This window comes from Podarcis vaucheri (assembly GCF_965113315.1).
Source record: "Podarcis vaucheri genome assembly, chromosome: 15".
Taxonomy (NCBI): Eukaryota; Metazoa; Chordata; class Lepidosauria; order Squamata; family Lacertidae; genus Podarcis; species Podarcis vaucheri.
In genome coordinates this window covers 23,051,054-23,065,907 of record NC_138753.1, presented here as the reverse complement: position 1 = coordinate 23,065,907, position 14,854 = coordinate 23,051,054, and the positions used below count along the sequence as shown (strand labels likewise).

The 14,854-nt window shown below is 45.4% G+C and overlaps 1 protein-coding gene across 2 annotated transcripts in view; it reads left to right on the top strand.

The window, feature by feature from the left end:
- SORL1 (sortilin related receptor 1) overlaps positions 1-14,155 on the top strand; it is a 114,692-nt gene extending 100,537 nt beyond the window's left edge. For both annotated transcript variants that reach the window (XM_082200926.1, XM_082200925.1), the window contains exons 43-48: positions 1,389-1,553; positions 2,171-2,345; positions 2,691-2,797; positions 4,941-5,133; positions 6,243-6,455; positions 7,687-14,155. In XM_082200926.1, coding sequence (XP_082057052.1) covers positions 1,389-1,553; positions 2,171-2,345; positions 2,691-2,797; positions 4,941-5,133; positions 6,243-6,455; positions 7,687-7,754 — 921 coding nt within the window. In that variant the 3' untranslated portion in view covers positions 7,755-14,155. The remainder of the gene's footprint in view (positions 1-1,388; positions 1,554-2,170; positions 2,346-2,690; positions 2,798-4,940; positions 5,134-6,242; positions 6,456-7,686) is intronic.
- Positions 14,156-14,854: the final 699 nt, after the last annotated feature.

The window sequence follows — 14,854 nt, the reverse complement described above, 5'->3', positions numbered from 1 at the left end:
TTAGGGAAGGGACATAGATCGGGGCAGAGCTTCTGTTTGGCACGCAGAAGGTTCCCACTCCGATCCCTGACATCTCCAGATGGGAAGATCCCTTGCCTGAAATCCTGGCATGCTGTTTTGCCAGGCAGTGTGGACAACACTGAGCAAGACTCCCTATAAGGGCAAGTTCCTGTGCTCCTATTCTACTACTTTGAGGAAGCTGCCAGAACCACAAGGCGGTATAAACGTCGCAAAGAGCAATATGATATTCTCAGGGTTGCGACTTATTCTCTTAAGGGCCAGCAGCCTTGTACCCATTTAAGGTGTTCTAGTGTAAGCTCATAGGGACAGATCACCTGTAAATTTTGGCTTGGGCAACTCTAACATGTGCCACGTACACTGCATGCGCACACATGCCTTTGGTATCTTGGGAAGAGGCTCTTATGAATAGGTTCCTTCTTTTTGTGATGTAAAAGTCCCTAAATGAGAACAGCAGGGTCTTCTCTGTTGGGACACTAACACCCATGTTGTGGGATTTCCTGCCCATTGTCATCACTTTTTCAGTGTCAGATAAAAACCTTCCTATGTGAGAATGCTTTTCAAGCAGCTGGATTTTAAGGCTGAACTGAATTTCTTCCAGCAAACGTTTTGCTTTTTTTTTTGTGTGTGTGTGTGGGGGGGGTGTTGCTGTTTCACCTCTGCATGCAGACTCGATTGGCTACGGTGCCCTCTATGGTCTGAAAGATGTTTGTTCTCCCTACTCAATCCTGCCATCATATAGAAGCATTAGCCAGCTGCTGAACTTCTAAGTCATATCAGTCCCAGCAACATGGCTGATGGCCAGGGATGATGTGGGGTGTAGCCCAGCAACACCAGGAGGGTACCAGGAATGGCTGCCCTTGCCATAAAGCCATTCAGATTCAGTTTCAATCTTGTTTCCAGAGATACGTTCGTTTCTGACACATTCCTCGTGAATGTATCTTAACAGGAAGACCTCGAATTTGGTTCAGACAGGCAGCCAATGCAAGATCCTTAAGTGCAGGAGTTACATGCTGCGGATGGGAAGCTCCATGAGCAGCCGGACTGCTGCGCTGTGCGCTAGTTCCATGCTCAACATAACCATTCTGCTAAAATGGCTTTGTAGCAAAATACAGAGGTGTGCATTTAAAGCAGTTCCCATAATTCCTGACCACTGGCCTGGCTAGCCAGAGATGATGGGAGTCGTGGTCCAAAAACAGCTGGAGACCCAAGTTTTGGGAAGCACTGATTTGAAATAACCTTCCCGGAGTCAAGTAATCTTTATTGAATCAAGCGGCTGTGGTTATTCTGCTGAGTTGTGGGTTATAAAAGGAGGCGGGGGACATGCTAGAAAGCTGTATAACCGACTAACAACTGCTGACCTCCTTAAGGTACGTGTGATATCCCCATACCAAGGGCCGCCTTCGGATTACATCGTTGTGAAGATGATTCCTGACAGTCGCCTCCCCCCTCGGCACCTTCACTCTGTGCACCTGGCAAAAACCTTTGCGGTTATCAAGTGGGAGTCTCCTTACGATTCTCCTGACCAAGATATGGTGAGATTGTTGCTGTTGTTGTTGTTTTATTATTATTATTATATTGGGAAAGGATAGAAATCAAACACAAGCTAAATTAATGCCACCCAGTTCCACCAAACATTTTCTAAGAGATGGGCTTTGGAGAGTGCTGGGTGGGGAGATGGCATTCTAGGCTACTGTAGATTCCGGCGTATTAGGCAACTGGGCATATAAGACGACCCCCCAAATTGGCAGCTGCCAATTTGGGGGGTTGACTTATACGCCCAGTGTTATAAGCAGTAGCGGCAGTGGGCAGCGGGCTCCGCGCCGGGAGGAAGCTGCCTGGCGAAGCTGCCCAGTGATGCTAAGCCAGCTTCGCTGGGCGGTTTCCTCCCGGCGCGGAGCGGAGCCCGCGGCCCACTGCCGCTGCCCAGCGAACCCATACCCGGCGTATAAGACGACCCCCGACTTTTTAGAGGATTTCCCGGGGTTAAAAAGTCATCTTATATGCCTGAATCTACGGTAGTTATGCAGCTCTCCTTAAGCAAAGGGCAAATCCTCTTGATGCTTCAGCTGGCCTTTAGCATTTCAGGCACTTAAAGGGAGAAGTGGGGTGTTGTGGGAGAAGGAGCAACTCACCATTCTGCTCCCTTCAGTTGTATGCTGTAGCAGTGAAAGATTTAATAAAGAAAACAGACCGGATCTACAAGGTGAAAACTCGCAACAGCACCGTGGAGTATACCATCAAGAAGCTGGAACCTGGTGGCAAGTACCATATCATCGTCCAGCTGGGAAACATGAGCAAAGAGGCCAGTTTGAAACTTAACACAGGTAAGGAATGTCTGAGAAAAAGTAGTGGAATAAGAGGACCATGCTGAGTTTGTACTTCCTTGTTTCCCTCCCCAGCCAAAGCCTGCATTCCTGTTGTCACAAACCTGGGTGTGTCTTCCTCCTGTGCACTTGTAATTGTGTACTTTTTATCTTTCAATAAAGAAGGAGGCAAAGCAAAACCTGGGTGTTTAAGCCCCATTGAACTCAGTAGGTCTTGGCTCTTGAGAAGACACGCTTTGGAATCCAGTGCATATTGCATTCTCTATCTATAGGCATTTCAAAGAACTGAGCGAGACTGGTGGACAGATTGCTACTTACCTATATGTTTCCCTTCTTTCTTTGCAGTTTCCCTGGCTGCACCAGATGCCTTAAAGATTATAGCAGAAAACGACCACATCTTGTTGTTTTGGAAGAGTTTAGCCTTAAAAGAAAGTCATTTTAGTGAAAGCCGGGTAAGTTGCTATTGGAAGTTTGGGAGCAGCTCAGCTTGCTGAGAGACGTTTCCATGGGCTGAGACAGATAAAGGCATCTCCAGCTTTCCAGACTGTCCCTGGACCTTTTTCTCTATGCTGACTTCTCTCTATCTCTTTGATGTTTAGACTGATAAGTCTTAGGTTGCATCCTGCTTACAACTTCCTGCTCTTCCTCACACACTTTCTCTGAGCCTGGAGGTGAGAGGTCATCTTGGATGTATCAGTGCACAGTGGTACCTCGGGTTAAGAACTTTGCTTCAGGATGAGAACAGAAATCGTGCTCTGGCGGCGCGGCGGCAGCAGGAGGCCCCATTAGCTAAAGTGGTGCTTCAGGTTAAGAATAGACCTCCGGAACGAATTAAGTACTTAACCCAAGGTACCACTGTATAGAGAACAAAGCAAGCATGGCTTCTTTGCTTCTCTAACTTAGATAGCTAGCACTGCAGAACTCTTTCATATCAATAATGTACTTCATTTATTAAACAGAAGCTTTATTATTTTACACCATGTCTCAGTTTGAATACCTTTCAACTGAGGGTGTTTTCCAAGCAAGGATTCACTTAACTAAGCTAACCTCCGCTGCTGCATATTAACTCTACATGCTAGCAGTTATACCCACACTCGGAGTGCCATGCTTTTTTTAACCACTCATTCTTTCTTGATTTGATTGACACCCTGCCCTTCTGCAAGTCCCCAGGGCAGCTTAGGGAAAGCTAAAAAAAACACAAGATGATAAAAGTAGAGACATCCGCCGTGTGAAAGCAGTATAGTGGCAAACAGCGAAATTGAGATGAGCACAAAGCAGCATTAAAAAAAATGGACAGAAGATTGCAAAGCCTGCGAGAAAATACAAAGAGGTGTTTTCCCCAAGCCAAGTCCAGAAAGTTCTAAGGCTCCAGCAAGGGAACTGGCAGTCGATTTCTCCTCCCTGTGTCCAGGATCAGGTCAAGGGCCCATCTAGTCCAGTATTCTGTTCTTGCTGTGGCCAACCTGTGGGGAACCTGCAAGCAGCATGTGAACACAAGAGCCCTCTCCCTTCCTGTGGCTTCCAGCCACTGGTATTCAGAAGCATGACTTCCTCCAACTATGGAGCCAGATCATAGCCACCCTGGCTAGTAGCCACTGATAGCTGTATCCTCCATGAGAATTTGTCCAACGCCATTCAAGGAAACTGACCCCCTCCTTCTGTAAACCTCATAGAACTCTAGCCCAATGGTTGCCATTAATTTGACTCTGAATTGATTTTAGAATGAATTGAGCTGCCTTGCCCCTCTGTTCCCTTTTTGATTGCTGCAACACAGCAGCTCTGGATGTTTGTTCCTGACTAAAATACGCCAGCAAGCTGTAGCCTGTGTTTTTCTATTGCACTAGCGACAGTCCTTTGATTAGAGTAGTGAGCTGGCGGTAGGGTAGCCCAGGTTGTGACTGCATCCTGGTTACCCTGTCCTGCACATTCCTGCCGGTTCCCAAGTGGGGAAGGCAGCAGGGAGCTCAGCGCTGTGCAGGCAGAGCAACAGAACCACCCCAGCCGCACCCACTCCAGGCTCTCCGCTGCCGTGCCCCTCTCCCCTCCCAGTAACCAGCAGCAACATGCAGCATTGGGAAGACATCTTGGAGATCCCAGGCCACAGGGAGGTTAGGCTGGCCTCAACCAGAGCCAGGGCTTTTTTGGCTGTGGCCCCGATCTGGTGGGACGCTCTGTCACAAGAAACTAGGGCCCTGCGGGACTTGACATCTTTCCGCAGGGCCTGCAAGACAGAGCTGTTCCACCAGGCCTTTGGCCAAGGCACAGTCTGACCCCCTCCTCCTGTAATCCTCATAGAACTCTAGCCCAGTGGTTGCCATTAATTTGACTCTGAATTGATTTTAGAATGAATTGATTTTAGAATGTATTTCAATTAATTGATTGTGATTTTATGTAAACTGTGTTTTTTTTACTGTTGTTAGCTGCTCTGAGCCCGGCTTTGGCTGGGGATGGCGGGATATAAATAAATTATTATTATTATTAGGTCCATTCATTTCAGTGGACCTGCTCCGGGTAAAACCTGATTTGGACACAACCCAATATTTCAATCCAGAACCAAATTACCTTGCTTTTTGTGTGTTTTGTGCTTAATTTCAGGGGTATGAAATACACATGTTTGACAGCGTGACAAATAGCACGTCGTACCTGGGCAATACCACGGAGAACGTCTTCAAAGTCTCCAACCTGAAGATGGGGCATAATTACTCCTTCACGGTGCAAGCAAGGTGTCTTTACAGCGGGCAGGTGTGCGGGGAGCCTGCAACGCTACTTTACAATGAAGTGGGAAGCGGTAAGGAAAAGATCTCCCCCTCTGATTCACTTCTGCTTCCGTGTATTTTCTTTTCAACACTCAGCATGTTAACGTTTGGAAGCCTGGAACATTGCGGCTATCGATGCCCTTCAGCTAGATCTATCCTCTTCTGTTCATGTTTATGGGCAATTTATCTCGAGTACTCCAGTGTCTTCTTTCAGAGCGACTTAAGTTGTGTTTTCTGTGAGCTGCCAATGTACATTACAGGGCTTGCACCCTATTCTCTTGAAACTGAAGCACCTTGAGTTTTCAGAGTCCCTAATTGCTTAGCTTTAGAGCATACGGAACAACTCCTCCTTTGTTGTCTTCCCATATGCCTTCTCAAGAGTGACCCTAGGAGCCATTCCTCAGTGACTGACTCACCTCCTTCCATGTTAATTTGGTGGTTCTAGGATGCTGGAGAGAGAGACCCTGCTGCCAAAATAGTAACAGGTCCTTAACCCTGGACCACCACATCACTGCTTCCAGCCAAATAATTATCAGGCTAGAAGGACACCTGCCTTCAACTGGCCTTGCCCAGGGTTTAGCCTTCCAACTTTTCATAACCATAGCAGTATGTGGAACTTTATAGCAGCATAGTATGACTTTATTGCAGTTGTTCTGATGACTTGGTTGCTGCTGCTGTTGTTTGCTTTATTTATATGCTATTGTGTTTGATATTATAATGATTGCAACATTTGGTGTTTTTTTTAAATAATGCTACTATAAAGTGTTGTGAGCTCAACATTTGTTGGAAAACCAGAATACAAATATTAAATCAAACAGCTCCTGCATCATTCTGTGAAAATACAAAGTCTCGGTTCACCCATTATGGTGTAAACAAACGAAATGCAGGTTGCAAACAATGGCTTACATTCCATTGATGCATTTCACAAAGCCTTACAAATCAGTTCCCCAGGCTTTTCAGACCTGATATTTTCTCAATCTCACTGGAAATCTATGTCCTAATACTGTTGTTAGAGTTCTGTTTACGAATACTGTAATAGCAGTTTATCTTTGTGAGATGCCCAGGGAGCAGACATGTGATGCTCGTATTTGTGTTGGGTAGCCAACAAAATGAATCGCATTCTTTGTTTCTCCTTCTGCAGGCAGAGATCCTGCTGCATCCACCATGAGCAAGCCTACAGACGTGGCTGCCATTGTGGTGCCGATGTTATTCCTTTTGCTAGTGACAGTGGGCATAGGGTTTGTTGCCTTGTACATGAGGCACAGAAGACTTCAGAATAGCTTCACGGCCTTCGCAAACAGCCACTACAGCTCCCGACTGGGGTCAGCAATATTCTCATCAGGCGATGATTTAGGTGGGTGAAGCTGTTTTCCTAAGCCTTGGACAGGAGGACTTAAATGGGTGGAATCTCATGAGGGCAACAATTGCATTAAGCTACAGAGGTTGAATGGGACGCGGGTGGCGGTGTGGGTTAAACCACAGAGCCTAGGGCTTGCCGATCAGAAGGTTGGCGGTTCGAATCCCCATGACGGGATGAGCTCCCGTTGCTTGGTTCTTGCTCCTGCCAACCTAGCAGTTCGAAAACACTTCAAAGTGCAAGTAGATAAATAGGTACCGCTCTGACGGGAAGGTAAATGGTGTTTCCGTGCGCTGCTCTGGTTCACCAGAAGTGGCTTAGTCATGCTGGCCACATGACCCGGAAGCTGGCTCCCTCGGCCAATAAAACGAGATGAGCACCGCAACCCCAGAGTCGGTCACGACTGGACCTAATGGTCAGGGGTCCCTTTACCTTTACCACAGAGGTTGAGGGTGTTTTGGTAATTAGCCTTTGTGTATATTTCCATTGCAGCATTTACAGTTTGAGGGGGGCCCTAAAGGACCACCTCTCCTCATATGAACCAACCCAGACACAACAATTATTATCTGAAGCCCTCCTTCATGTGCCTCCTCCACAAAAAGTCTGGAGGGTGGCAACACGAAATCGGGCCTTATTTGCAGTGGCTTCCCGCTTCTGCTATGCTCTCTGCAGGAAGGCTCACCTGGCACCTTCAATATATATATTTAGGTGCCACAGAAAGCAAAAACATTCCATTTCACCCATAATCTATGGTCTTTTAAACTGTTGGGGGGTATTATTTTTGTTACTATGTTACGTATTTTTGTGTTCTTATATTGTAAGTTGCTCTGCGATCCTCAGATGATCCTCAGTATAGAAATTTGATAGATATTAATAATGGTTAATAAACAATATTGATTGTAAGTTGCTATGGATTGCCTTGGGCAAGATAAAGCGACTAAGAAATAGCACTAGAGCTCTCATGCCGCTGGTCAGAGAACGTTGGGTACAGCCCAGAGAGACCAAAACATCTGCAATGGGAAATGTTGGATTAAACATTAGGAGGAATTTCCCGTTGGTACAACTGTTGAACAGGCAGGTTCGGAAAGTAAAGGACCATGCTGGCCAGCTCTCCTGGGATCCTGAAGCAGAGGATTCCTCACGTTGACCGAGTGTTAGGCTGGGCGACCTTTGGTGTAATTTCCCAGTTCTCCGATTTCTTTCTGAAACGGATGTGTTTCATTCCCAGGAGACGAGGACGACGAAGCGCCGATGATCACAGGCTTTTCAGACGATGTCCCCATGGTGATAGCATGAAGAGCGTTTCTGACTCTGGAAACCAAAATGGTGTAAATATTTTATTTGATAAAAAAGGAGAAAAAACACAGTCAACTGTTTATTTTAAAACAATATACAGTATATATATATATATCTGCACTTTTGAGTTGCAATATGTTATTTTTGTATGGCCGGAAAAAAAGAAGAAGAAATAACTATTACACTTTGTAGTACACAGCTGTGAACTTTCAAAAAACCAGGTTGATTTAGTAACAATTTCTGTTTCTTTGTTTCCCTCCCATTTCCAACCTTTAATTTAGTCTTACAAGGCTGTGCTTGCTGGGCATGCTTTTAAGTCTGTGAGATAATTCTCTCCCCCACCCCCTCGTCCTTGTTGACTTTGACTCTGATCCTCTGAGAAGTTGCGCGTAGTCAGAGAGAAACCACTTGATGCGCCTTCCAGCTTTGACACGATACCATAGAATTGGTTGTGAAGAATGGCAAAAGTTTGGCTGCCACCGACATGGAAGCACCGTATTCATCTCCCCCTCGTAATGTGTCATATTGGAAAGGCGTGTGACCTCTACCATCCCTTTCCCCATATCGCTGGCCCCAACTGCGCTGGGATAGGGGCAGGTCACGAAGTGGGGAGTCCCAGTTCTTGGGCTGCAGGATGCCACTTCCCTCGCCACTGCCCCTCTTTCCCATACACAACTCAGTGGTTCACTGGCGCCCCCTGGGATGCAATAGCTGCTTGAGTTAGCCTTCTGTCATCACGCAGGCCATTCGTCGGCTTCAGAGCTTGTTCCCCAGCCTGAACAACTTGGTTGCCGGAGGTAGGAACGCTTCTGAAGGCCAGTTGCTAGAAGCCACAGGAAGGGAGAGTACTGTTATGCTCAGGCCCTGCTTGCTGGTCTACCGTAGTCATCTGGTTGGCCACCACGATGACAGGGTGCTGGTTTAGATGGGTCACAGGCCTGATCCAGCAGTCTCTTGTGAGGAGACATTTCCTGGCCTACTCTCCTGCTTCTGTTCCCTGATTTGCTGTCTCAGATCATTTGGGGGACCACAGAACTGCTACCTCCCCACTGGATAAGTTTCTGAAAGTCCACCTGCTCCTGACACAGTTTCTGACCATTTCCAATGCTTGGCCACCCAGAGCGTAATTGGGGAACCCTGCAGTGTTATGCAATCACACCATGCGCTTCCATTACTGCACATTACCAGGGAAGGGGGACTAAGAGGGCTGTTTTCAGAGCCCTGGTTCTAGTTTGGATGAAAGATACGGGGGCAAGGAAGGACTGCTGAGAGGTTCCTTTGTGGCTTTCGTTATATGGTGGTTATGCAACTGAAGTGGGTACGGTGGGGCAACAACAATGTCTTGCCCATTCGCTATCTTAGGGCACACCCCTGCCCCCCAAATGCTGCTGCTACAAACCTCTCTTCATTTCCAGAGGTCTTGCATGAAATCCTTACCCAATTCCACAAGGCTAGCAACTAGCAGAACCACTTCTCTCAGGATCAGAGTCCAAACTAGCTTCTTTCTTTTTTCCTAAGAGAAAATTTTATTTTAATAAATTCAGGAAAATATAAATATATATATATCTATATATCTATGAAGAGAGATTCCTGAAGGTTTTAACATTGGCTTAAAAAAATATTTGGATCTTGTTTTATATGAGATTTTTTTGTTCTGTTTTATTAATTTATTAGGAAATCTGCTTTTGGTCAGAGTTCCAGAATTCTCAGTCATGTTGCACACTTATTGTGTGAGGAGATGTGCCACTTTAACCTTTTGCAAAATAGTTGTTTCTTCCCTCCAACCCCTTATGTGTCTTGTAATTGAATCAGGTATTACTACCATAGTAAAAGAAAAGAAAAAAAACATTTTTATCTTTCAATACTTTTCCATGCTTTAGGAGAAAACAAAACAAAAAAAGTGGGGAGGGGGGTAGAGTGTGAGACTTGTTGATTTGTAAAACTGAGGGCTAAAATAGTTTCTGCAAAGCACTTAGTACACATTCACGGAAGCAAAAAATATATACATATCTAGGCGCACAAAGGTTCATTCACTGGTTAACTTTTCTGTTTGTGTGTTTTTAATGCAAGTGAAGATGATGAAGTCCCGAGTGCACCCCAGTGCAGAGGTAACAGCTCTTGCATGATGAGGATTCCCCATTCACTCTAATGGAAGGGGCAGTGTCCATGATGGACCACTTTCTGCAAGAAGAGCTGCCTGCTCCATGTGGGCCCTGTGCCTCCATATGCACTTGAGAAACTTCTGGATCAGGGTTAAATCCTCCCGCCTTTGTTTGTTTTTAACATTCAATGGGTATGGGAATTTGGGGGCCACCTGCCACCTGCTTGGATCATTCCCAATAAGTGGGGGTTGCATCCAATGCAACGATAAGCAACCTATTCCATTAGTTCAAGGGTTTACGTTTGCGCAATGAAACTTCCCTATGTGCCTGCCAAATCTGAGTTTCCCCTTCCAACCCTCTGGGGCAGATTTGAGGAGGGCACATTGCATGTGGGGGGGGGGGTTGGAATCCCCATGTGCAGCTGTAAATCCTTGAGGACAAGGGCATTTGGGGCTGAGTAGGAGTTGCAGACTTAGCATAGCTATGCAACTTTGGCTCCAAAGCCAAATACCTGGTTCTCCTTGTCTTGTATTTGTGTGAGTTACAATGTGGATTCCATCATTAAAAACAAAACAAAACAGTAGGAGGAAGGTATTGCTTAAGAATTAGGTGCCCCGCACAAAGGCTGCTAAAATTACAGCTTCCCTGTGTCCGACAGGGTGCAAGCCCAGATGTGTGCCTGCTCAAAAGTTTCCTCTCCTTGCCTATGTTGCGTGGCCCTGTTTGACCTTTGGTGCAGTTCGGACATTTCCAAAGTATCCCGTGTACTAGAGGACCAGGCCTGTTTTCTGTCCTTCTACCTTACGTCTAAGCCAGGGGCCAATTGCTGCCCTCTGGACCTCTCTATCTGGCCGTCAAGATTCTCTGCAGGCGTCCTAGTCAGCCACACCCCTACGGGCCCTGCTCTGCACCCTCCTTGAGTGCTTTTTGCCTGGCTTGAATGTGTCCTTAGCTCTGTTCATGCCACCTCCTTGCTTGGATGGAGGATAGAGACAGGTGTGCGTGGAAGGATGCAGGAGGGTAGCCTAAAATCTAGAGGTGGACTCTGCATTCATTGCTCTTCCCACTTCTTCCAGGCTGAAAACAGTTCCTCACTGCTGATCTAATTTTAATGCATGGTACAAGTGCTCCATGGGGCAGGGTGTGTGTGCCCACACATACAACATCCTGCGTCAAGTGACTGTTCCCCCTTGTTCTTCTCTTTCCCCCCTATCTTGGGGAATAAATAGTGCGATTTGGGCTGCCACATATGCAAGCATCCATGCTGAGCACCCACATTGCATGGATTATGTGCTATGGCGGGAAGCAGAAGTACGGGCCGGCTCTACCATTAGACAGAGGCTCTCACCACCCACTAAGTATTGAACAGTGGTTCTAAAAACTAGCATAAGGGGCAATGGGGTTTTTTTAAACCACCTGCTCTGCCAAAGCTCTTTTCAGCAGCCTAGGATAGGGGATTGCAACAGTCCACAGCCCTGTTTTGCTGACATGGGTCGCACCTCCCCAAATTCTGCATATGCAAACCTAGTCGAGAAATTGCAAAGCTTCACATTTCTCAGATGCAAACATCCATAACGGTTTGAACCAAATATATATATATATACACACACACACACACACTGTAGATTGCGGCGTATTAGGCGACTGGGCGTATAAGATGATCCCCGAATTTTTAGAGGATTTTCTGGGGTTTAAAAGTCGTCTTATACGCCAGAATCTATGGTATATCTTTGATGCATATAACTTTGTCTTCCTAGGGCTGGAGTGAATATTAAACTGGCCAAGCATGACTTGGATAAGCAATCTTAAACTATTCCCACCATGCCTTCTCCGTAACTGATTATTATTTCGCTGACAATGGTGGGCTTTCCCCCTCTGATTTTTGCTGTTTTGACCTTTTCTCCTTCTACGAAGAAACACTTAACGGTTACATTTCAGTAAGTGTGGGAAGTTTGCCAACGTTATACATACAGATGTTCTTCCCTTTTCAAGTAAACTCAGCAATAGCCTGAAGGAGGTCAGAGCTATCCTGATCTTGTGACTCGTTTGTGTGCTGTGTTTGAAATTGACCCCTCGTAGGTTATCTATAATGATTACGTTGCGGGAGGTTGGACTTGGATGAACCTTTGGGTCCCTTCGAACTCTGCAGTTCTGTGATGAGTGGTCTTCACGGGGTTGCAGTTTCCAGACTGACTTTACTACCGAGGAATCCTGAACCCAGTCACATAAATTGGAGATGCGTTGCAGAGATGATGCATTGGAAATAGGGTCTTGTTTCAAACCGGACGCTAGCAAGGGATGCCAAGAACTGTAATGGTCTTTTGTCTATTGTCAGCATACCATAGCCTCAGCTGTAAAATAAGTTTGTGGTGGTATAAACCGGATGTTGACACACATCCATCTCCTTTGAAGTGCAGGAGCCTCACATAATAGAGAGACATAGCTCTGGGATAGCTTAGCTGGTAGAGCGTGAGTTTCTTAATCTCAGGGCTGTTGGTTTGAGCCCCACGTAGGGCTAAAGATTTCTGTATTGCAGGGGGTTGGACTAAATGACCCTTGTGATCCCTTTCCAACTCTATGACTCTTATCTTAAAAAGACATGATGTATTTTTTGCATAGCATGGAACAGCAGCTCGATAAGTATAGCTCTGAAAGATGTGATTGTTTTTTGTTTAAAGAAATTGCGAGCCCCACACATTTGGAATCTCTGTATATAATTTTGTGGCACCGTTAATAATAATAATAATGAATTGTGTTTATACCCCACCTTTTTCTCCAAGGAGCACAAGGTGGCCCTACATGGTTCTCCCCCATTCTTATTTAATCCCCTCAACAACCTTGTGAGGTAGACTAGGCTGACAAGCAGTGGCTAGCCAATGAGCTTCATGGCCAAGAGGGGAAGTGAACCCTGGTCTCCCAAGTCCTTAGCCCAACACTCTAACCACAACAGCCACAATCCGCTGCTGAAATCTGACTTCCTAGCAGATTTCAAGCCTTAAAACAATTTCATGGCTGCTTGAGAACTTGAAAATGTGCCTAATAGCTAGCGCAGTATTTTCTACACTGACTGGGAAGGACTCTTCAGAGTTTTTAGACTGGAGTCCCTCCAGAGATGCCATGGATTGAAGCGAAGTTTGGTTGGCCATTTTGGTAACAGAACTAGAACAGCCATTGGCCTGATCCAACAGGACTCTCCTTATTTCCTTATGATTCTTCAGCATAAAGAGCTCTACCACTGACCCACAGCCCCTTCCTGAAGTTTAGGAGATCAATTTAGAATGCTGTGTGTGGCATTCAACTACGTTTTGCTACAGAATAGACCCGTTGGAGTCATTGGACCTGTTCGTTCATGTCACTGTGTGTCTTCACTGAGTAAAACAATACCCATTTCTTGGAAAGAGTTTAGGGACAAGGGGAAAAACTTTTGCACAAGCCAAGGGAGGCTGGAGGAAGGAAAGTTACAAAGGATGCAATATTTAATCCAAGAATAGGAAAGTGCAGGAAGGGAAAAGCCAGTTAAAAAAATAATAATTCTTAATGTAACAGAGGAAGCAATATCCCACACAGAAGGGACACTAAAGAGAAAAAGGAAATGAAGTTTAATAAGTGCATTTAATGTATAGTATCCCAATGCTGTACTATTGGAGCTATGCTGGTACATCAGGCCTTTCAATTCCTCCCCCCACAAAAAAAGAAGAAGAAATCTGTTCCACAGTTTTCCCTGGCTAAGTTAGAGGCTGTCACTGCATCTTGTAGCAAATTTCACTATGCATTGCGTGAAGTCCTTCCGTAAGCCTCCCTATCTTTGACTTCATTGGATGACGACAGTTTTTTTGTGTTACAAAAGGGGGAGGGGGAAGAGAATGAGAATTCAGCAATTGTTAGGAGAGAGGCCAGCACAGGTAGCTTCATGAACCATTTTCAGCGTTTTGTCTATAAAGGACTGATGTTAGCGCATACTGATTTCTTGCCGCCTGATCCAGAGTCCTGTCTTCACCCAACACCAATAATCATTTTAGGTTTCATGGGATTTCACGGAGCTCACTTTCGACTGGGTTCCTCACGGCAGTCTTTTGAGTTGTCTTGGTACTTGATTATATGTGATTCACCCTCCCCTTTGGTGTTCCTTTTCCATCGGTGGTTTCCACTAGGAATTATTATTACTTCTTTTTTGCACACTTTGGGATGAATTTCCTTTGTCTTTCAATGTCTGCCATCTTTCCCACTTGAGTAATAAAAACGTAAACTTGAGTCAAGAAATAAAGTTGTTTGCAAAATAAAGAAGTATTGCTGATCTGACCTGTGTCCTGAGTTTAGTCGTAAATCTAAGGGAGCCACTGCTTGGGTTTTGCATGGAATTGAGACCTGTTTATTGAGTCCATCTCAGTAGAGAGAAACTGGGGGACAAATTTGACGTGCTGCAGGCACACAACGGAGAAGAGGAATTGAACACCTCATATGCATTCACCAATGTTTTATTTGGCTTGGATGCCTCAAAACAACAACAACAACAACAACAACAACAACAACAACAACAACAACAATTTATTTATTATTTATATCCTGCCCATCTGGCTGGGTTCCCCCAGCCACTCTGGGCGGCTTCCAACAAAATATTAAAATACAATAATTAATCAAATATTAAAAGCTTCCCTAAATAGCTCCCCTGGCTGGGCTTTGGGCTAAACTGCATTTTACACTACAGTTTTCTGCAGCACTTGCCCAGCAGCCCCTTGGATCTTGCAAAGCACCTTTAGAGTACTTGCATGAGAGGAGATGGGCATGGAAGGGGGTGCTGAACCTCAGGTAATCTAATGTTTAATTGTTTTTTAATGGTTGGTCCCAATCCTATGTTTTTAGCTGTTTTGTTTTAGCTGTGAGCTGCCTTGAGTCCATGTTAGAGAAAAAGGTGGGGTATAAATAAATAAATTGTTGTTGTCATCATCATCACCATCAACTCTTGTACTTCATTGGGATGTGCTTTTTGTTTTGTTATTG